Source organism: Scyliorhinus canicula, chromosome 20, assembly GCF_902713615.1.
Source record: "Scyliorhinus canicula chromosome 20, sScyCan1.1, whole genome shotgun sequence".
In the NCBI taxonomy this organism is placed as follows: domain Eukaryota; kingdom Metazoa; phylum Chordata; class Chondrichthyes; order Carcharhiniformes; family Scyliorhinidae; genus Scyliorhinus; species Scyliorhinus canicula.
The window spans coordinates 45,487,445-45,510,819 of NC_052165.1; the positions used below are offsets into that span (position 1 = coordinate 45,487,445).

The window sequence follows — 23,375 nt, forward strand, 5'->3', positions numbered from 1 at the left end:
ACACCACAATCAAAAACCTGCTCCACAATCTACTCAGGAGGTTTATTCCAGATTTCAGCCACCATCTGGGTGAAAACATTTTGTCCCCCCATCGTTTTTACTCATTTTGCCAATTATTGGCATCTGTATCATCTAGTTCTCGATGCACTTTTTTTGCAGTTTTTCCAATTCAGGGGCAATTTAGCGAGTCCAATCCACCTGCCATGCACATCTTTGGGTTGTGGGGATGAGACCCATGCAGACACGGGGAAAATGTGCAAACTGCACACAGACTGTGATCCAGGGCTGGGAGCGAGCCCAGGTCCTCGGCGCCTTGAGCCAATAGTGCTAACCACTGCACCACCTTGCCACCCCTTGATACACTCCTGATTGGGAACAGTTTCTTCCTATTTACCTTGTCCATACCCCTCAGGATCTTGAACGCCTCTATCAAGTCTCCTCTCGGCCTTCTTTTCTCCAAGAAAAAGAGTCCCAACCCCTTATCTATCCTCGAGGTGACAGTTCTATATCCCTGGAATCATTCTTGTGAATCTCCTATGAACTCTCTCCAATGTCTTCACATTCCTTCTCCAGCTTTGATGTGGAGAAACCGGCATTGAATTGGGGTGGGCACAGTAATACGCCTTAAAACACCTGGTTAAAGTCCAACAGGTTTATTTGGAATCACTAGCTTTCGGAGCGTAGTTCCTTCATCAGGTGAGTCCTTCTCAAGTGTGGCACACAGAACTGGATGCAGTACTCGAGGTGTGACCTCACCATTGTCTCATACAAGTTCAACATGACCTGTACTAAATGTCCCCATTCATCAGACCCAGGATACGATATGCTTTTTAGTATTCTCTCAAAGTACCCTAAAATCATCAATGACTTCTGTACATATACACCAAAGTCCCTCTGTTCCTGCATCTCCTTTAGAGTTCCTTTTTTAAATTCATACTGTCTCTCCATATTCTTCCAGCCAAAATGAATCAACAAATACTTCTCTATGTTGAACTTCATATGCTACTTGTCTGCTCATACATCAGTGTGTCAATGTCCTTCTGAAGTTCAAGACTATCCTCATTACAGTCGGCCACGCTTCCAATTTTCTTATCGTCTGCAGATTTTGAACACTACAGTCAAGGGCATTAATATATATCCGGAAGAACAAGGGTCCCAACACACCCCTGAGAACTGCACTGCAAAGCTTCTTTTAATCTGAAAAACAGCCATTTATTACCACTCCCTGTTTCCTGTCACTCAGCCGATTTCTTATCCAAGTGCCTACTTTCCTTTTTATTCTATGATCTAGAACTTAGATCTAAGTTCTAAGAACTTAGCTCACAAGCCTGTTGTGTGATGCTGCATCAAATACCTTTTGAAAATCCATATAAGCCACAAACAGTGTTGCCCTTCTCTGTAACCTTCTCAAAAAACTCCATGTTAGTTAAACGTGATTTTCTCTTGAGGAAAGGCAGCATGGATTCATTAATTATTCTGCACTTATATTATCCTGAAATTTCTCTACTAGTGAAACCGACTGGTCTGCAGTTTCTGGTTTTATCCTTGCACCCTTTTTTTGTACAAGAATAGAAATGCACAATCACCCCTGTGTCTAGGGAAGGCTGGAAGATTATCTCCTGTGCCTGTGCATTTTCCACACTCTTCCCTCCGTAACCTTGGATGCATTTCATCCAGTCCTGATAACTTGTCTATTTTAAGTAAATACAGCCTTTCTGACACCTCAATTGTAAATTCTTTGCGTATACCAGTTACCTTCTTGCCTCAGTCTTTCCTTTGCAAAGACAGATGCAAACTACTCATTTATTACCTCTGCAATTATTCCTGTTTCCATGTACAAATCCTCTTTTTATACCCAGTTGGCCCTACTCTTTCTTTTAGCACCTTTTTAGTATACTGAAAGAAGACCTTGGGATTCCACTTGGTTAGCTGCCAGTCAACTTTCCTGTTCTCTCCTTTGCTTATTAGTTTTTTTAACTTCCTCTCTGTATCCAGCCAGATTCTCCTTGTATTTTCTACCTGGCATCTGTCGAGCACACCCTTTTTTACTTGCACCTGTATCATCTCTTGCCATATTTGTCCTACTTTTCCCCTTCAAGGGAATATATCTTGGCACTAGCTCCAATAATTTCTTTGAAGGTGGCCCATTGTTCAGCCCCCATCTTATCTGTCAACATTTGATTCCTACTCACTCAACTCGGATGCATTCTCATCCCATACGAAGTTGGCATCTCCCAATTCATTATTCACACTCTGGGTTGTTCCTTGTTCTTTTTCATGACTAACCTAAACCTGATTATGCAATGGTCACTAGCTCCTAAATGTTGTCCCACTGATACTTGATCCACTTGGGCCAACTCATTCCCCAGAATAAGGCCCAAGAGTGCCTCCCCTCTCATTGGACTGGAAACGTACTGCTGCTGCAAATTATCCTGAACACATTTCAGGAGCTCTCTCCCTTCTTGTTACTTTGCACTATTCCTATCCAGTCTATATTTGGATAATAGAAGTCTCCCATTATAAGCACTCCATAATTCTTGCACCTCTCTGTACCTTCTTTGCAAGTTTGTTTTTCTACATTTCTTCCCCTATTTGGTGGTCTATGTACCACATTCAATCAATGTTATTGCTCCTTTTCCATTCCCTACCTCTAGCCAGAGAGATTCAGTCCTTGACCCCTCTGAAACATCATCTCTTTCCCATACTGTAATACCATCTTTAATCAACACTGCCACTCCATGTCACCCCTGGTTTCTGCCTTTCCTGTCTCTCCTAAACACCTTGTTACCTTTGAGCCTGGCTTCTTTTACACTAATAATATCATAATTGCATTTATCAGCCTGTGCCTGTAGTTCACCAATCTTACAAACCATATTCCATGCATTGACATATGTGCACATTAACCCTGATTAAGAATTTTTAAAAAACATTTTCTCTTATTCTAACACCCATCTAATGACTTCCTGCCTATTCTAATTCCCTAATGCAAGTATCCTATTTACCTTGATACAATTTTCGGACGTATCCTCCTGATCAGTTCCCACTTCCAGTTTTTCTCCTCTGCACTCTGATTTTCCCCTAAGCTTCCCCCACCTCCAATCGAATTTAAACCCTTCTCAACAGCACAAGCAAAACTCTCCATGAGGGCATTTATCCCAGTCCTGTTGAGGTGTTACCTGCCCTCCTTGTACAGATCCCATCTGCTCCATAACCGATCCCAATGCCTCAGATCTGAAGCCCACTCTCCTACTCTATTTGTCCAACCACAAGTTGCACTGCTCAGTCTTCACATTTTGATGCTCACTAGTTTGTGACACTGGGAGAACTTTAATCTTTATTGTCACAAGTAGGCTTACATTAATACTGCAATGAAGTTACTGTGAAAATCACCGAATCGCCACATTCCGGCGCCTGTTCAGGTACAGAGGGAGAATTCAGAATATCCAAATTTCCTAATAGCACGTCTTTTGGGACTTCTGGGAGGAAACCGAAACACCCGGAGGAAACCCTCGCATACACTGGGAGAGCGTGCAGACTCTGCACAGAAATTGACCCAAGCTGGGAATCGAACCTGGAACCCTGGTGCTGCGAAGCCATTTTGCTAACCACTGTGCTACCGTGGTGCTCTTGAACTCCTTTTTAATTCCCTAACTCCCTAAAATCTGGTTTCAAGGTTCTCCCGGCTCTCTCTCCGCTGTTTTATGGGCTCATTCTCTCTCTGAACTCCCACTGTTTTACGTGCTTCCCCTTTAGCAAATTAACAGCCAGCTACTGGAGGCTGAGGAAAGATTAAAAAAAGAAAGTAGAACCTCCTTCCCCTCTTTACCAAACTGCTTCACTCGCCAAACTCCAACTTAGCACTCTTATGCACCCAAAGCAGCACTCTAGTGCCAACCCTAGATGATGAACTGTTGCTGTTGCCTTGGTTTCTCTAAATGCAGCTTGAGTAAGCCAGTCTGTGTATTTGATCTCGCGGAGTGAAAATGGAATCTCTAGTTGGTCCTAAAGAGCCCCAGGCCCCAACTGTTGAAGATGGGTGGTATCTAGATTTGACCGCATGTATTATCCTTCATAGCTGTGCTGAAGTTGTTTTACGGTGCCATTCTTTTCTTGCACCGTACCAATGATAACGAAGAATACTGAATGAAAGACAGATTTCTGACACTGTCGGCTGGTTTTCATTCATTTTTTAAAAATATATTTTTTTATTCTCCTTTTTCACATTTTCTCCCGAATTTACACCCACCAACAACAAACAATAATCAACAACAAATATGTCAAACCCATAACAATAACAACAATCCCATCCTCCCACCAACCCCCAAACATCACCCCGCATGTTAACATAAACAAATGACAAAAAGGAATCCGGGTTTACCCATAGTCATCTTTAATATACACAGCCCCCCCCCCCCCCCCCCCCCCCAAACTAATGTTCGATGTTATCCAGTTCTTGAAAGTGAATAATAAATAGTGCCCGTGACTTGTAGAACCCCTACGAGATTCCCCTCAGTTCAAACTTAACCTTCTCAAGGGTCAAGTATTCCAACAGGTCCCCCCGCCACGCCAGGCAGAGGGTGGAGAGGCTGCTCTCCATCCCAGCAGGATTCACCTTCGGGTGATCAACGAGGCGAAGGCCTCCGCACCCGTTTCCAACTCTGGCTGGTCCGACACCCCGAATATGGCCTCCCCGGAACCCGGGTCCAGTTTCACGTGCACCATCTTGGAAATTACCCTAAACACCTCCTTCCAGTACTCCACTAGCTTTGGACAGGACCAAACATATGAACGTAATTATCCCCCCGCAACGTTCACACACATCTTCTACTCCTTCAAAAAATCGACTCATCCTCGCCCTCGTGAGATGCGCTCTATATACCACCTTCAGCTGTATCAGCCACAACCTCGCACATCAGATGGAGGCATTCACTCTCCGGAGCACCTCACACCAGACCCCCTCCTCTATGGCCTCTCCCAGCTCTTCCTCCCACTTTGCTTTGATCCCTTCCAGTGGTGCCTTATCCTTTTCCAAAATAGCTCCGTACACTGCTGACACTGCCCCCTTCTCCAGTCCCCTTGTCGTCAGCACCTCCTCCAGCAATGTGGAAGCCAGTTCCTCCGGGAAGCTCTGTATCTCCTTCCTGGCAAAGTCCCGAAACTGCATGTATCTAAACATTTCCCCCTGCTCTAGACCATACTTCGCTTCCAGCTCCCTCAATCCTGCAAATCGGCCCCGAAGAAACAAATCTTTTAGCGTCTTAATCCCCTTCTCTTCCCATTTCCGAAAAAATTTCCATCCCACCTCTCTGGCTCAAATCTGTGGTTCCCCCGAATCGGCATTTCCCTTGACCTTGCCCCCAACCCAAAGTGTTGACGAAACTGCCTCCAGATTTTCAATGAAGCTATTATTATCCCTGAGTATCTCCCCGGAGCTATCGGGAGCGGTGCTGTTGCTAGTGCTTTCAGCCCCGACCCCCTTGCACAAACTCTCCTCCATTCTGACCCACTGGGAATCAATCCCTTTGACCCAGCTCCGCACCTTCTCCACATTCGCCGCCCAGTAGTAGTACATCAGGTTCAGGAGACCCAAACCCCCTGCCTGCCTTCCCCTCTGTAGCAGCACCTTCCTCACTCTGGCCACCTTCCCTCCCCATATGAACGAGGTAATCCTTCCCTCAATCTCCCTGAAAAAAGCCTTTGGGAGGAAAATCGGTAGGCATTGAAAAATAAATAGAAATCGCGGCAACAAATTCATTTTAACCGCCTGTACCCGACCCGCCAGTGACAGAGGAAGACCATCCCACCGTGCCAGATCGGCTTTCACTCTCCCCACCAAACTGGTGATGTTGTACCTGCGAAGCCTTCCCCACTCCCGGGCAACCTGCACCCCCAGATACCTAAAGTGAGTCCCTGCCCTACGGAATGGCAGCCTGCCCTCATCCCTGCCCCCACCCCCGGCCGAGACACCACAAAATACTCACTCTTGTCCAGGTTCAGCTTGTACCCTGAGAAAGACCCAAATACCCGCAGTAGCTCCAATATTCCTCCTTGCCGCATACAGCGGCAAGTCGTCGGCATATAAGGACACCCTATGCTCTACCCCCCCCCCCCCCCCGTCTTAATGCGATGGCCAACGGTTCAATCGCAAGTGCAAACAGCAGGGAGGACATAGGACATCCCTGCCTCGTCCCACGGTGGAGAGAGAAGTATCTCAAACTGATATTGTTCGTGCTGACACTCTCCTTCGGCTCCTTATATAATAGCTTTACCCAGTTCACAAATCTTGGTCCAATCCCAAACCGCTCCAGCACTGCCATCAGGTACCCCCATTCTACCCGATGAAACTCCTTCTCGGCATCCAGTGCCACAACCACATCTGTTTCCTTCCCTTCTGCCGGTGCCATAACAACGTTCAGAACCCTCCTAATATTCGAAAACAGCTGCCTCCCTTTCACGAATCCAGTCTGATCCTCACCTATCACCTTCAGGAGGCACTCCTCCAGCCTACCCGCCAGTACCTTCGCCAATACTTTTGCGTCCACATTCAGAAGTGATATGGGCCGATACGACCCACACTCCATCGGATCCTTTTCTTTTTTAAGCAACAGTGAAATCGATGCCTGCCCCAAGGTTTTTGGCAGCCATCCCTTCCCTATCGCCTCTTCAAACATCCCCACCATCAGGGATGCCAACTTATCCTTGAATTTTTTATAATATTCCACTGGAAACCCATCCGGCACTGCCACCTTCCTCGACTGCATACTCCCAATCGCATCTTTTATCTCCTGCTCCAGTATTGCTCCTTCTAATGTAACCCTGTCCCCCTCCACTGGCCTCGGGTACTCCAACCCATATAGAAATTCCAGCATCTCACGGTCTCCCCCATGTGGCTCCGACCTGTACAACCCCTCGTAAAACTCCTCAAAAACCTTATTAATCAGCTCCGCAGCCACCACCAGCTTCCCTGCCCTATCCCTTACCTGAAGAATTTCCCTTGCCACTGCCTCCCTCCGGAGCTGACCTGCTAACATACGCCTTATCTCCATGTTCATAAACTGCACCCATTGCTCGTCTCAGTTGGCGCACCGCCTTCCTGGTGGACCATCGGTCGAAGCTCGCCTGTAGTTCCTTCCTCTTTTCCAGCTTCGCTGGGTCCCCATCTTCTGCATAACTCCTATCTACCCCCAACATCTTATCTATTAGCCTCTGCCACTCCAACATCGCCTCTTTGTCCACCCTGGCCTTGAACGAAATTACCTCACTCCTCACCACCGCCTTTAGAGCCTCCCAGACGACTGCCTTCGACACCTCACCTGTACAGTTGAAACCTACGGTACATATTCCTTAATTACCTTATCAATTTTCTCACCGAATACTTGATTCCCCAAAAGCCCCCCATCCAGTTTCCACCCTGGCCTCTTCTCCACCTTCTCCAGCACCATATTTACCCAATGTGGAGCGTGATCTGACACTGCAATTGCAGTGTTTTCCGACCCCTTGACTCCAGCCAGCAAAGCCTTTCCCACCACAAAAAAGTCGATCCGCGAGTATACCTTACGGACTGCTGAGAAAAACGAGTACTCCCGTTCCCTTGGGTGCAGGAACCTCCAAGAGTCCACCCCTCCCATTTCCACCATTAGCCCAGCCAGCGCCCCCCCCCCCCCCCCCATGGGACCAGCGAGCGCGGCCGTGATCTGTCCTACCTTGGCTCCTGCACCAAGTTCCAGTCACCCCACAATCAACTCATTTGTGTCCAAGTCGGGAATGGCCCCAACCACCTTCCTCGCGAATCCCAAATCATCCCAATTGGGACCGTATACACTTAACAGCGCCACTAATCTCCCCTGCAGTGCCCCTGCCACATTCACATATCTACCCCCCTGATCTGCCACCACCTTCTCCATCTGGAAGCGTACCCTTTTGCTGACCAACATCGCTACCCCTCGAGCCCTTCCATCAAATCCAGAGTGAAACACTTGGCTAACCCAGCCCTTTTTAAGTCTCAGCTGGTCCTTCATCCTCAAGTGAGTCTCCTGCAGCATTGCCACATCGGCTTTCAAACTTTTAAGATGCGCAAGCACCCTTGACCTCTTGACCAGACCTTCTAGCCCTCTCACGTTCCACGTGACTATCCTTACTGGGGGTCTCTCACCCCCCTTCTCTTCTCCCCCCCCCCTCCTCTCATCTACCATCGTCATACCACCGGGCTCTGCCCCATAAGCCTGACCCGCCCCAATCCATTGTTAACATTGAACCCCTTCCCCCCCCTACATTTCTCCCAGAAACAACATCCCCCAACATCCATCCCTTCCCCCCTCTCGCTCGCCTCGTAGGCCCATTGAAGCCTGCTATCCAGGCTCCAACGTCCGCAGCCCTCGTCTCACCTCACCTCTGTTCACTAGCTGACTTTAGTTAGCTAGCGCGGGTGGCTCCCCCCGCCAAGACATATCGTCCCCTTCCACCGAGTCCCAGAGAAAGAAACAACAAAACAACCCCAAAGAAACAACAAAACAACCTCAACAATCCAACCCCTACTATTCACTAACATAACATTTAACTGTCGCAACACAGACTGCCTATCAACCCACCATTAACTTGAACTCTGTAACAATGCAAAGAGAAGTAAATTACAGTACAAATCCGTAAAAAGAAAGTTGTAACATTTATACATTTTCCAGCACAGTCTCCCTTTCAGTTCTGCTCTTCACGTCTGTCCCAAGCCTTCTGCCCTCACGAACGCCTCAGCCACATCCGCTGTCTCAAAATAAAAGTCTGTGCCGTTATACGTACCCCTCAAGTTCGCTGGGTACACCATACCAAATCGCACACCCTTGTACAACGTCACCTTCACTCGCCCAAACTCCGCTCGTTTTTTTGCCAACTCCACAGTTAAGTCCTGGTAGATCCGAACCGCAGTACCATCCCATAGCACCTCCCGCTTCTGCTTTGCCCAGCTTAATACCTTCTCCTTCATGCAAATCTTAGAGATAATTACTGCCCTTGGCGGCTCGTTCACTTTGGGCTTCGGCCTTAATGACTGATGAAGCTTGGCCTAGCTTGTACCAGGAGGGGTTCTCACCATCCCCCATCAGCTCCGCCAACTTCTTAGCGAAGTATTGTGTTGGCCTTGTCCCTCTGTCCCTTCGGGAAAGCCCACAATTCTCAAATTGTGCCGCCTTGAGCTGTTTTCCAACTCTTCAAGCTTTGCTCGGAGTCTTCTGTTAACCTCCACCACCCTCCGCAGATCGTCTCCTTTCGAGGTGACCTGGTCGCTGTGTCGTGACACTGCCTCCTCCACTTCCTTCATCTTCTCGCTCTGCTCTCTCACCTCGGATGATGCCTTTGCCACCGCCACCTTAACCGGGACGATTGCCTCCTCCACCAGTGATTTCAATACGACCGCCGTCTCCTTCCCCAAGACCTCCATGACCTCGCAAACTGCTTTCCCAGCTCCTCTGCCATCACCTCGGTCATCTTCTCCACCGTAAGTAGTGTGGCTCCGCTTTGCAGTTCGGCTTCCGCCATCCTGTCAACACTTTGGCTCGTCTTCTCCTTCAGCGGCGAACCCGCGTTTCCTCCTTTCTTCGATGCTGCTTTTCGCATCCTTTAGCGGCTTAATGTTTTTTATTTTCTTTCTTTTCTCCTCTCTCCTCCTCCACCCTCCTGTCCTTCACCAATCTGAATTATTCTTTTTTTTTTGAAAAAAAAAGGGGGAGGGAAAAAAAAACCTTCACCAAACTTCCTTAAACCTTCTTTCTTTCTCCTCTACATTCACCCAGAGCTCCCCTGGGACCAGGCTTCAGCCTTCTTTCTTCCTCTTAGGTGGGAGCCATCCGATGTGGGACACCCCACCTACATCGTGCCCTGGTCTCTGGCCTGCCGCCTCGGCCTCCTCCACTGCTCTGGCCTCGACGCTGCGCTGGGCCCAACGCCTCAGCCCCCGACACCCGCGCGGGGTTCTTCACCGGTTTTTAAATCGGCCCCGCTGGCTGCTCCAAATGCCGACGATAGTCGGTGGGTTCGTTAAGACTTGGGGATTTCCCCGAAATCGCCGCGAATCGTGGTCACCGGCGGGAGCGCTTCTCGCTGCGGCCCCCCTACTCGCCCACGCCACTGGAAGTCAGGCTGGTTTTCATTCTTAAAATGTAGATCATTCTCCACAGACCACAATCCTGTCGATCTTCAGACGCCATCAGTATGTTGGAATTTCCTAGTTTCAATTTTGATTTAAAATGCTTTGGTGCAGCAGTGTCTAAACTTTCTTCGGAGTTAACATGCAGCTTGGCTACAGTGTACCAGCAATCATAATTTTTCCATTGGTGCAAGGCGTCCAGTTCCCCTGTGAACCATCATGTTGATGTAGCTACTATGCCAGGAAGTTGCAGATAATTTGATATATGCAAAGGACTCGACAAGATGAATAATTACTCGGTAATTTGCTGAAAAGGAGTTTTAAAACCTATGAAGTTAATGCTATCGCTGTAAGTATTTACATGTTTTTGGTGAAATTGTTAATGCTCTGTCTTACTTTTGAAGCTATATCAACGCACCAGATCAAGTACCACAACATCTTCAACTGCTGCTATCTCTGCCCTCAATAGTTCATATGTTCCATCCCAATTCAATCGACCCAACAGCCTTATCGGCATTACGTCTGCTTACTCTGCATACTCCCGAGGTCCTGGAGAAGCTGAGAAAGGTAGTGTTGCAATTGTTTCTGCATGATCTGTTGCTGAGATCTAAGCATGAGTCTGTGACTATATACTTGCTCCAATTGAATGGGCTTCAAGATCAAATAATCGAGTTTTGTCCATTTAAAAAATATATATTTATATTTATGTCCATATCTGTGAAAATATTGTATATTAAACATAGAACATGCGCACACACAAATCCTGTATGTTTAGATTAAAATTCCAATGGAAAAAAAATTTACATCTTGGCAAACCTTTCCTCTTCCCAGCAAAAAAACTTGCAGTCACAGGCAGCTTCGCACCCAGCACTTGCAATCAATGTATTCCTTTCAAAATGCAGTGACTCCTGGCAACCAGCTGCCAATGTGCATAAAGTTAATTTTAGTTAAAAGTTGGTTGACAATGGGTTGTTCGCCACTGAGGAAGCTCCCTAAACTTAAGCAGGTAGTTTAATATCTCATTCAAAAAACAACACTTGGATTAAAGCATTAGCTAAAATTAAATGCTGAAATCCTGGAGTGGAACTGGAATTTCTGATTTGAACTGAGTTGCAAATGCTAATCTGCTCATTATTAATCATCCATTTCCTACTGTACAACAGTGACAGCACTTAACTAAATTTTGATTATTTTAACCAGTCCTCTAATAATTTGCAGTGTTGTGTCTGCTGGCACAAGCATCCTGTGCTGGAAATCTATTTGATTCTATTCGGAGTGCAGAATCCTGGGAAGGGTTTCTTTTATCTGTGGACATTACAGCCTGACCACTTTCCAGAGAGAGTAAGATGATACTTCACAAATATTCCCACCCTCCATGATGAAGGAGCCCAGCACATCTGTGCAAAAGATCAGGCTGAAGCATTTTCAACAATCTTCAGCCAGAAGTGTCAATTGGATGATCCACCTTGGCCTCTTCTGGAGGTTTCCAGCATCATAGAGGTGCCAGTCTTTCGATTCAATTCACTCCACGTGTTATCAAGAAATTCTTGAAGACCTTGTATACTGCAACGGTTATGGATCAAGACAACATTCTGGAAATAATACTGAAGACTTGTGCTCCAGAACTTGCCGTGCCCCTAGCCATGCTGTTCCAGTACAGCTATGATGCTGGCATCTACCCGGCAATGTGGAGTATTACCCAGGTATGTCCTGTACAGACATGTGTAAGAAAAATCCAACGCGTCTATATGCCGCCCCATCAGCCTACTCTTGATCATGTGATCAAGTAAAGTGATGGAAGGGGTCTTCAGCAGTATAATCAAATGGAAGTGGCTTCGCAATAACCTGCTCATGGACGCTCAGTTTGAGTTATGCCAGGGCCACTCAGTTCCTGACCTCATGAGAGCCATGATTGAAACATGGACAAAAAGGCTGAACTCCAGAGGTGAGGTAGGCTGCACTTTATATCAGTGCAACATTTGCCCGAGTATTGCTTCAAGGAGCCCAAGTAAAATAGGAGTTAATGAGAATCAGAGGGAAAACTACTATACTGGTTGGAGTCATAACCTTTCACAAAGGGAGATGATTTGTTTTTGGAGGTCAATCCTCTCATTTCCAGGACATCACTGCAGGAGTTCCTCTGGGTAATGTCTGAGGCCCAACCATTTTCATCTGCTTCATCCATGACCTTCACTTGGTTAGACGGTCAGAAGTGGGGATTTTGCTGATGATTGCACAATGTTCAGCGCCACTTGCAATGACTCGGATACTGATAGCAGTTCATGTCCAAATGCAACAAGATATAGACAATATCCAGGTTTCGGCTGAGAAGTGGCAAGTATTATTTTCATCCATCAACATCCTGGTTTGGGCTGACAAGGGGCAAGTGTCATTTGCATCACGGAAGTGAAGACAATGACCATCTCCAATAAGAGAGAGTCTAACCATTACCCCATCTCATTTAATGTCATTGCATGGTAGCACAGTGGTTAGCAACGAGCTTCACAGTGCCAGGTTCCCAGCTTCAATTCCCGGCTTGGGTCACTGTCTGTGCAAAGTCTGCACGTTTTCCCCGTGCCTGCATGGGTTGCCTCCGGGTGCTCCGATTTCCTCCCACAAGTGCCGAAAGACAGGCTTGTTTGGTGAATTGGACATTCTGAATTCTCCCTCAGTGTACCCAAACAGGCGCTGGAATGTGGCGACTCGGGGATTTTCATAGTAACTTCATTGCAGTGTTAATGTAAGCCTACTTGTGACAATAATAAAGATTATTATTATCACCACTGAATTCCCCCACTATCAGCATCCTGGGGATTTGCCATTGATCAGAAAGCCAGCTGGTCTAGCCATATAAATAATGTGCCTACAAGAGCAGGTCAGAGTCCAGGAAATCTGTGGCGAGCAACTCGGCTCTTGACTCCCCAAAGCCTGTCGGCAATTACATAGCACAAGTCCACTTATCTGAATGAGTGTAGCTCGAGCAATTTTCAAGCTTGACTGCATCCAGGACAAAGCAGTTCACTTTATTGGCACTCCTTTCAGAAACATTCTCTCCCTCCTCCACCAATGCATGATGGTAGTCGTGTGTGACATCTGTAAGATGCACTGTAGGAACTCGAGACAGCACCTTCCAACCCCTGAACCACGACATCCAGAAGGACGAGGGCAACAGATACATGGGAACACAAGCACCAGCAAAACTGGAGTCAATGGAAATCGGGGAAAACGCTCCACTGGGTTGGAGTCAGACGGAGCACAAAGGAAGATGGTTGCGGTGATGGAAGATCAATCATTTTATATTCAGAACGACACCACAGGAGTTTCTCAGGGGTGTCCTTTGCCTAACCATCTTCAGGTACTTCATCACTGACCTTGCATCCAGCATGAGGTCAGAAGTGGGGAAGTTTGCTGATAATTGCACAATGTTCAGTATCATTCCCGACTCCTCCAACATTGAAGCAGTCTATGTCCAAATGGACAATATCCAGGCATGGGCTGACAAGTGGAAAGTAACAATCGTGCCACATAAGTGTCAGACAATGACTATCTCCAAGAAGAGAGATTCTAATCATCGCCCCATGACACTCAATGGATTTACTATCAGTGAATCCCCCACTATCAAAATCCTGGGGGTTGCGATTGATCGAAAACTGAATTGGACCAGCCATATAAATACTATGGCTACCAGAGCAGGCAAAAGACTAGGACTCCTGAGGCGAGTAACCCACCGACTCCCCAAAGCCTGTCCACCACCTTGAAGGCAGGAGTGTAATGGAATACGCTACGCTTGCCTGGATGAGTGCAGCACTAACAACACTCAAGACGCTGAACACCACCCAGGACAAAGCAGCTGCTTGATTGCTACCCCTTCCACAAACATTCAATCCCTCCACCACTGACGAACAGTGGCGGCTGTGTGTACCATCTACAAGATGTACTGCAGGGACTCACCGAGGTTCCTTCGGCAGCACCCACCAGACTCGCAACCACCACCCTCCAGACCCACGACCACTACCATCCAGAAAGACAAGAACAGCAGATACCTGGAAACACCACCACCTGGAGGTTCACTTCCAAGTCATTCACCATCCTGACTTGGAAATATTTTGCCGTTCCTTCACTGTCGCTGAGTCAAAATCCTGGAAATGCCTCCGTAACAGCATTATGAGTGGATCTCCACCTGAGGTACTGGAACGGTTCAAGAAGGCAGCTCACAACCATCTTTTCAAGGGCAATTAGAGTTGGGCAATGAATACTGGCCTAGCGAAATCCACATCCCTTGAAATAGAAAATAAAATAATGGAGTAGATGTGGGCAAGTATCTGTTTGTGTAGAAAGCTAGACACAGTTGAAAAAGGTTTTAGCTTTTCCATTTACCTCGCATGCTAAAAGCTGTAGAAGCAAATTTGTGCTATGATTATGTTGCTTGAGTAAAACTAGTGACGTGTGGTTTCCTTATTTGTCGAAATAAAATCATTATTTTCTTTAATTTACTAGAAATGGACAAAAGGGAGGATGAGCGAGACGGAGAAGAGAAATTGGATGATAAGTCACAAAACAAACCATCAATAAGAGATCGGCGGCGGCCGAGGGAAAAACGGAGATCCACAGGTGTTTCTTATTGGACACAGGATGTAAGTGTGATGTCTTTCCAGGTTGTTAAAGCAAGGCACACTTGATGCTATTAAGATATTTCCTGCTCAGTCAGCTCCTTGAGATTGACACCTTTGTCAGAAAAAGCAAGAATCTGCTGTTTAAATATGTTCAATCTCCTAAGAGAGTATGCATCGGGCCAATTGGATCCAGTGTTTCTCCAGGTGCATTGTCGTGTCAAATAATCCACAGAGTAAGTACATGGCATTCTTTTGTTGGCAAGTACCCAGTGGTCACAAAAGTTCCCATGTTTTCATTTGTTTTATATCATTCACGTAAGCAAAAAGAACAAAACATGTTAAACACAAAAGCCAGGTCTCAGATGTGCAGATTCTTCAATGACTCGAGGAGATGGGAGGAGGCTCTGGTCTTTCAAAGTCTGTGGAACTTCTGACAGCTCCAGCAGTCAATATGCACGCTTCTGTAACTATCTAGAAATGCATCAGGAATGCTCCACAAGGCAATAGAGGCAATTCGGCAATCAGCCGGAGGGAGAAAAGAAAGAAGATCCGTACACTAAATTCTACTTATGAAACATTGCTTTTTTATCTAACCTATAGTAGGTCCTGATCCTTGAATTGATTTGCTGTTTTTTGTCATCAAATCTCTTGCCCTCCCAACATTCTACACTCTCCCGACAACTTCAGTTTTGCTTGATGCTGTCCAAGCCCTAATCCCTCCGTTGCTCAACCTCCTTCCGCTCCCTTAATATTCTCCTTTGCTTGAATCTTTGGTCATCTCTGGTAAACTCTGTTTGGCTCTGTATCTGTTTCCTCAGTTTCCTTGGAAGTGCACTGGGATATATTTCTTCATTTAAAAAAAACAACCTAAATGTGCATTGTTGGTATATAAAAATTTGAATAATTTTTATTCAAAACATTTGCTTATGTCTTGCACTTTTCTGCTGAGCAACTATTTTATTTTTCGCTTAAATTTGATACATTGAAGATATTAAGAACATAATGAGAAATAGGAACACCTGAACCAGCTCCTGCAGTCAAAACAATCCTGGCTGATCTTGGGCTTCAACTGAATTTTCCTGTCAGTCAAACCATGAGAACTTGTTTTAATCGTTTCCAAAGTGCCGTGTTCAGACTTCCTTAACAATAGATTCCAGCAGTTTCCCAACAACCAACAATAGGCTAACTGGCCTGTAGTTCACTGTTTTCTCTCTCCTCTGCTCTCTTGAAAAGCTGAGTAACATTTGCTAACTTACAATCTTGTGGGATCATTCTTGATTTTAACGAATTTTGGAAATCATAGCTAATACATTTGTTATCTCTGCAGCTATATCTTTTGGAGCCTTTGGGTGTAATCCATGAGGTCCCCGGGATTTGTCAGATTTTAGTCCCTTAAGTTTCTCCTGTACTTTGCTCTGCTGATTTTCCCCAATGTCCTCACTGATTTTAGCTCCTAGTTTTTCTGGTATGGAACATGTATCTCCTCTAAAGACAGACACAAAATGTGTGTTCATTGCCACTGCCATTTTCTCATTCACCATGACTATCTCTCCTGTCTCTGCTTCTTTCGCTAGTCTCCCCCTTTTTATATACCTACATACGCTCTTATCTGTTTTGATATTTCTGGCTAGTTTACCTGATTTTATATTTTCCCTTTAAGTTAACTTTTTGGTGGCCTTCTGCTGGTTTCTAAACAACACCCAATCCTCCAACCTGCTACTATATTTGCAACATTCTAAACCTCTTTTAATCGAATACTATGCTTAACTTCCTGAGTGAGCCGCAAATGGGTCTTTCTCGTTTGAGGCTTTGATCTTAATGGATTTCTTTTGTTGTTGAACACTTGCATGGTTTCTTTAATTGTTTCCCACTGCTCAACTTCCTCCATACCTTTCAGTCTATTTACCCAATTAACCTTATCCCGTTCTCTCTCTACCCCCCCCCCCCCCCCCCCCCCCCCCCATACCTACGTAATTGGCTTTATGTGTTTAGTGGATTTAGTATACAATATGTTGTTTTCAAACTAAATATGGAATTCAGTGGGATAGTGATATTATGATCATTTTCCCAATGGATCTTTCACTATGACATTACAAATTACGCAAGACTAGATCGGAGATAGCTTTTGTTCCTTGTTGGTTCCACTTTGTACTGCTCCATGAAACTCAGGAAAATGTAAAAACAAATTGTCAAGACCATTCTCGCCAATTTAATTGTTCAGCCAAAATGAATTGTGTTTCCTTTGTTACAAGCTCCAATAATCTTTTGTTTAATGCTCATAACAACAATATAACTATTAGGGGGCCTATAAACTACTCAGACCAGTGTTTTCTGACTCTTGGTTTTCCTAATTTCGACACAGATTCAACTTTGTGATCTTCTGAGGCCAGGTCCTTTCTCACCACTGCCCATATGTTGTTCTTATTATCAGGACGAATCCTTCCCCCTTTGCCACTCTGTCTGTCTCCTGAAACATAGTGTACCCTGGAATACTTGTTCACAACCATGATTACCTTGTAACCATCTCCTGTAATGGGGATTTGACCCCAAATTGTTTACAATAGTCGTGCTGCTAATTCAACTATCCTCTTGCAGATGCTTTATGCATTTCGGTAAAGAACATTTAATTTAATTTTTATTCCTTTTATTCCCTGTAATGACATTATTCAGTAATGTGCATTTTTTGTTAAACTCTATTTTTTCCTGTCCCACTGCTTGCTTCTACATACACTGCTATTCCAATATCTCAAGCTTTCTCTTTGGAGAAACTTTCTGTTCCATTACCTGAACTTTCTCCTTCCTCTTTTAGTTTAAAGCACTGTCCATAGGCCTCGTTGTTCAGTTGCCCAGGTTAAAGTGAAGCGAATCGCAATGCAATAGCCCACTCTTTCCCGAGTACTGATGCAAGTGCCCCATGAATCCAAGACCCCTCCTTCCTTCATAACTGAGGCACATGTTTAATTCTTTGATTGGTTGATATCTATGCCAGTTGATACATGGCTCGGGTAAGAATCCAGAGATGATCACTTTTAATTTTATGCATTTTAGTTTGGACCCTAACTACTCAAATTGTCTTAGCAAAACATCATTCTTGGCTCTACTGATGTCATTAGTTCCCACATGGACCTCAACAACTGGATCCCTACCCCCACTCCCACTCTCCGTTCCTCTTCAGCCTCCAGATGTCCTTAAACCTGGCATCAGGCAACACAACCTTCAGAGCTCCCTGTCGTTGCTGCAGAGAGTAATATCTGTCCTCCTTATGATACTGTCTCCTATTGCTACCGCATTCTTCTTTTCTCCACCCACTTGAATGGCATTCTTCACCATGGGTCAATCTGCGCATCTAACTTGCAGCCCTTCTCGTCCCAAAAGGTAACAATCACCTGTTGAACAAAAGCAAGGGCTGAGGCTTCTCCAATACTAGATGTTGGGTGCCCATATGTGCCTGACTTGCAGTTACACCCTCCTGTCCCTGACTGTTGACCATCTCTGCAGTCCTGCTAGTCTAAGGGGTAATGTGTGTGACAACCTTGTGGAATCAAGTGTCTAGGTAACTTTCCCACTCCCTGATACATTGCAATATCTGCAGCTCAGTCTCCAGCTTATTGACACTGCTGATGTTGTTATAAAATGGACACTCTCATCGTGTTGTTTTCAATCTCTCATTTCTCTCGCCTCTTTCTCCATGTTGTATTAAAATGGACCGCTGTCTTTTGTGCTGTTTTCAATCTCCCGCTTCTCTCCACTGCCGTTTTTGGTTTAAAAAAATTCTGAGCACAGTTCCAGGATGGAGATTTCTTTATGTTGCTTTGTGATTGGAAGGGGATGATTTTGCAGGCTGACTCCTGATGCCAGTGCCCCCACCCCTACCCACCATTCCCACTCTAAGTTCTCTTCAGTCACAAGACTAGAGTTATTCAGGTCAGGCAAAATCAAAGGACCACTTATTGACTGTACAAGTTATTAGTAATTTGAAGACTTGAAAAATGTTGGTGCAATTACACCTGTGACGACTACAGCAAGGGCCATAGGTCTACAGGAGGCAGTAAAGGAGAACAGTTACACATATCATGAAAGATCTGGGGAAAGAAAAGTGTAAAATATAAATCAACATCTTAAAACGTAAGCAAATTGTACAGTCCACGATGAGATCATTTTTGTAGAGAGAATAGACAGGTAGTTGCATATAAACACATTTTATTTGATGAGTATCGCAGATATATCTTTGGAGCCCTGTATCTTTCACAATTTAGCCATGTGCTAAATTTAATTGTGTTAATCATGTGATAAAACTCTGCATGACCGACTGGGTAACCTCATGAATGTTCTCTGATGGGGCAGCGTGGTGGCGCAGTGGTTAGCACTGCTGTCTCACAGCGCCGTGGTCCCAGGTTCGATCCCGGTCCTGGGTCACTGTCCGTGTGGAGTTTGCACATTCTTCCCGTGTCTGCGTGGGTCTCGTCCCCACAACCCAAAGATGTGCAGCGTAGATGAATTTGCCACACTATAAATGCCCCTTAATTGGAAAAAAAATGTAATTGGGTACTCTAAATTTTTTTTTTAAATGAATGTTCTCTGACTGCCTCCAATGCCAGGATATCTTTGCTTAGATAAGGGGACCAAAACTGTTCTCAGTTGTTGGCTAATTTGTGCCTTGTATAGTTTTAGCAGGACTTTCTTATTTGTACATTCCATTCTCTTTGAAATAATGGCTAATATTCCATTTCCCATCCCAATTACCTGCTGGACTTGCATGCTTTTGTGATTTTCGCACGAGCACCCCTAAATCCCTTTCTGCTGCAGCTTTCTGCAGCTGTACTCCATTAAAATAATACTCCATTCCTTTATTCTTTCAACCAAAGTGCATAACATCACGTTTTTCAACATTACACTCCATCTGCCAAGTTTTTGCCCATTCACCTAACCTGTCTATATTTCTCTGTAAACTTTGTCATCCTTGCCACTTGCTTTCCCACCTATTTATGTTTCATTTAACTGCAAAATTGGCAATAGTACATTTACTTCATCCAAGTCATTAATTTAATGTAAATAACTGTGACCCCAGCAGTGATCCATGCGGCACTCCTGTCGTTAAAAGTTGCCGTCCTGGAAATGCCCCTCTTATCCCAACTCTGACTTCTATTAGTTAAATTGTCTGGGACTTCTCTGGAATTTAAGGAGTCTTAGAAGATGACTACCAATGCATCTATTGTCTCTGCAGCTACTTCTTTTAATATCCTAAGATGCAACCCATCAGGCCCAGAGATCTCATCGGCCTTCAGCCCTAGTTTCCCTTGTTCTTTTTCTCCAGTAATATTTATTGTATTTATTTCCACCCCCACATTACCAGGTCCAAAATAGCTGATCCATGGTTGGATCTATTGGATATGCTTGTTGCTTTAACATGTTGAAGGAAACTGTCCCCAATACACTCTTTTATGAATGCTTCCTCATGGCTATTTCTGCGAATTTTGTTTTCCCATTCCTGGAACTCCATCCCTAACAGCACTGTGGGTGTACCGACACCGCACGAACCGCAGCAGTTCAAGATGTCAGCTCACTCCCACCGTCTCAAGGGCAATTAGGGATGGGCAATAAATGCTGACCTATCCAGTAATGTCCACATCCCTTAAATTAATAAAGTAGACTTAAAGTCTTAAAACAGGGGCTGGTTTAGCTCACTCAGCTAAATCGCTGGCTTTTAAAGCAGACCAAGCAGGCCAGCAGCACGGTTCGATTCCCGTACCAGCCTCCCCGGACAGGCGCCGGAATGTGGCGACCAGGGGCTTTTCACAGTAACTTCATTGAAGCCTACTCGTGACAATAAGCGATTTTCATTTTTCTTGGACTGTCCATTATCAATACCATGGAGCAAATGAGCAAGTGCGTAAATATCCTCAGTTTGCATGCCTTTTATCCTCACATTTGAAACTTCTTTTTAGAGTGATGAGAACGAACAAGAGCCCCAGTCGGATGCGGAAGATGGAACGAACAAGAAGCATCAGGTAAAATATCTTCCTCTAAGTACTCAATCTTGAAATGTTTCTCTTGGAAAGGTGACAAATTTGCAATCAAAAGGGTAAGCTCATGCAATCCTGCGAGTTAGCTCGTGTGTGTGCTTTAATATTGGGGTCAGCTGTGTTTGAGCCAGAATTGGTTGAAATACTTCAAAACAAATTAAATTTCAAGTGGAGGGATTTTCTGTTGGTTGTACTATTTGTGATGTTCATGGTGTTCTGTTTATGGAAACGTTGATCTGCCATTTAATGCTCGCACGCAGCTTTACAGCAATAACAAATCAGCACTAAAAATGCACATATTTGGGCATGATCGGTGACAATTGATAAACCACTTTTGTTTGTAAAATACTTTTATTAAGGCATTTGTTTCAATACACCAAACACAGCCAAAAAGAGAGCAAACAAGAATTCACATAGCAAATAAATATCTAACAATCCACCCTCCATCCGCTGCATTCCACCTCCACTACATACTTTTTTAAACCCTAACCTCCCACCTTGCTGACTTAACTATTCTTGAAGTAGTCGATAAACTATTTCCATCTCCAGGCAAACCCCTCCACAGTCCCTCCAAGGCAAACTAAATAGTTTCCAACTTGTGGAATTCCACGAGGTCCCTTGCCGCTGCCCCAAATCCCTCCATTCCAGGAAAATCTACCAGGGAAGCAAAGGCCAGCACATTGACTTCTCTCGCCCCCTGGACTCCGGGTCTTCAAATGTCGCCACTTCTGGACTCGGGACCACCGTCACCCTCAACACCTCAGACATCACATCAGCAAACCCCCGCCAGAATCCCTCCAGCTTCGGACAGGCCCAAAAACATGTGGATGTTTCCGGGCCCTCACCGCATCCTATTAAACATGGATGTGCAATCTCTTTACACCTCCATCCACGGTAGCATAGTGGTTAGCACAGTTGCTTCACAGCTCCAGGGTCCCAGGTTCGATTCTCACCTTGGGTCACTGTGTGGAATCTGCATATTCTCCCTATGTGTGTGTGGATTTCCTCCGGGTGCTCCGGTTTCCTCCTACAGTCCAAAGATGTGTGGGTTAGGTGGATTGGCCATGCTAAATTGCCCTTAGTGCCCAAGAAGGTAATTGGGATTATTGGTTAAGGGAATGGGGTGGAGGAGGTGTGTGCTTGAGTGAGGTGCTCTTTCCAAGGCCCGGTGCAGACTCGATGGGCCGAATGGCCTTCTGCACTCTAAATTCTATGATTCAGCTCCGCATACCCCCGAATAACAGCCCTCACCCGCTCACAAACCTCCTCGTCTACTAATAATCCCAAATCTAACCATCAAGACACTAATGTGGAAGCTGGAGCCCCGTGAGACCAGTTAGTGCACAGTGTAATAATGATCTGGAGGGACTTGAGGAGAAATCCACAGAAGTTCGATTAGGGCGGCATCTGCCACTTGGTTTCAGAGTGGGGCGTCCACCACAAGCCTTTTGCTTTACAGGAACTGTGTATTTACTGAGATCGTTTTGTAACCTGGATCATCCTTAAAATCTGTGTACATTTGTGAAGATAAATGGGAACGGCATTATCGCCAAACTTTTCATGTTTTAAATATTTTTTCTGCTAATAGCTAATTGCCGGGCCTGTGCCTCTGTTCATCCATGTTTTATTAAAAACAAGTAAAATGTTACGGTCTTTTGAGCCAGGGTTCCCCTTCAGTTGTAACATTAACTGGGATCAGAACACTGGTCCAGTTTAGTTTCTGGTTAATGGTAACCCCAGGGTGTTGTTGGTGGGTATTCAGTGATGGTATTATTGAATGACATGGACAGATGATTAAATTCCTCTTGTTAGAGATAGTCATTGCTTAGCACTTGGGTGGCATGAATGTTGCCACTTCTCAGCGCAAGCCTGGGTTGTCCAGGTCTTGCTGCTTGCTGGCATGGAATTCTTCATTATCTGAAGAGTTATGAATGAAACTGAATGCTATCCAATCATTGGCAAATATCCCCACTTCTGATCTAATGATGGAAGGTAGATCATTGTTGAAGAAAGATGGTTGCCCCAAGAAGCTCGTGCAAGCAAAGTCGTGGAGAACATAGGATTTGGAAGCAGGAGTAGGCCTTTTTCCGGCATTAAAGTCTGCTCCACTGTTCAGTAAAATCATTGCTGATCTGGTTGTGATCGCTCCACTTGCCGTCTATCCCATGTAATCCATGTTTCTCTTGGCAATGGAAAAGTTGTCTGACTCAGCCTTGAATAAATCATCTTTGTCTTAAACAGGACACCGCTTCTTAAACTGTGTTCTCTGGTTCTAGTCTGTCCCACAAGTAGAACCAGTCTCCTGGTGTCCACCCTCTAAATTCTCCTCTGGATCTGCTGTGTTTCAAGGGGATCATGTCTCATTCTTCTAAACTCCAACATGTCCAATCTTTCCTTGTAAGATAAGCCTCTTATGCCAGGAATGAGTTGAGTTGAACCTTCACTGTACTGATTCTAAAGCAATTATATATCAATTCAAAGTCTTACCAAGGCTTTGAACAGCTGTGGCAAAATTTCCCTACTTTATATTCCATTCCCCTTGCAATAAGCATCAACACCCATTTGCCTTCCCAATTACTTGTACCTGCACACAAATGTTTTGTAATT

At 45.1% G+C, this 23,375-nt stretch overlaps 1 protein-coding gene across 1 annotated transcript in view; it reads left to right on the forward strand.

Annotated features, from left to right (window-relative positions):
• The window catches only part of LOC119955117 (protein phosphatase 1 regulatory subunit 12A-like), a 291,292-nt gene that overhangs the window by 234,916 nt on the left and 33,001 nt on the right, over nt 1-23,375 (forward strand). Inside the window, 3 exon segments of the mRNA XM_038781005.1 lie at nt 10,537-10,699; nt 14,630-14,766; nt 20,691-20,753. Coding sequence (XP_038636933.1) covers nt 10,537-10,699; nt 14,630-14,766; nt 20,691-20,753 — 363 coding nt within the window.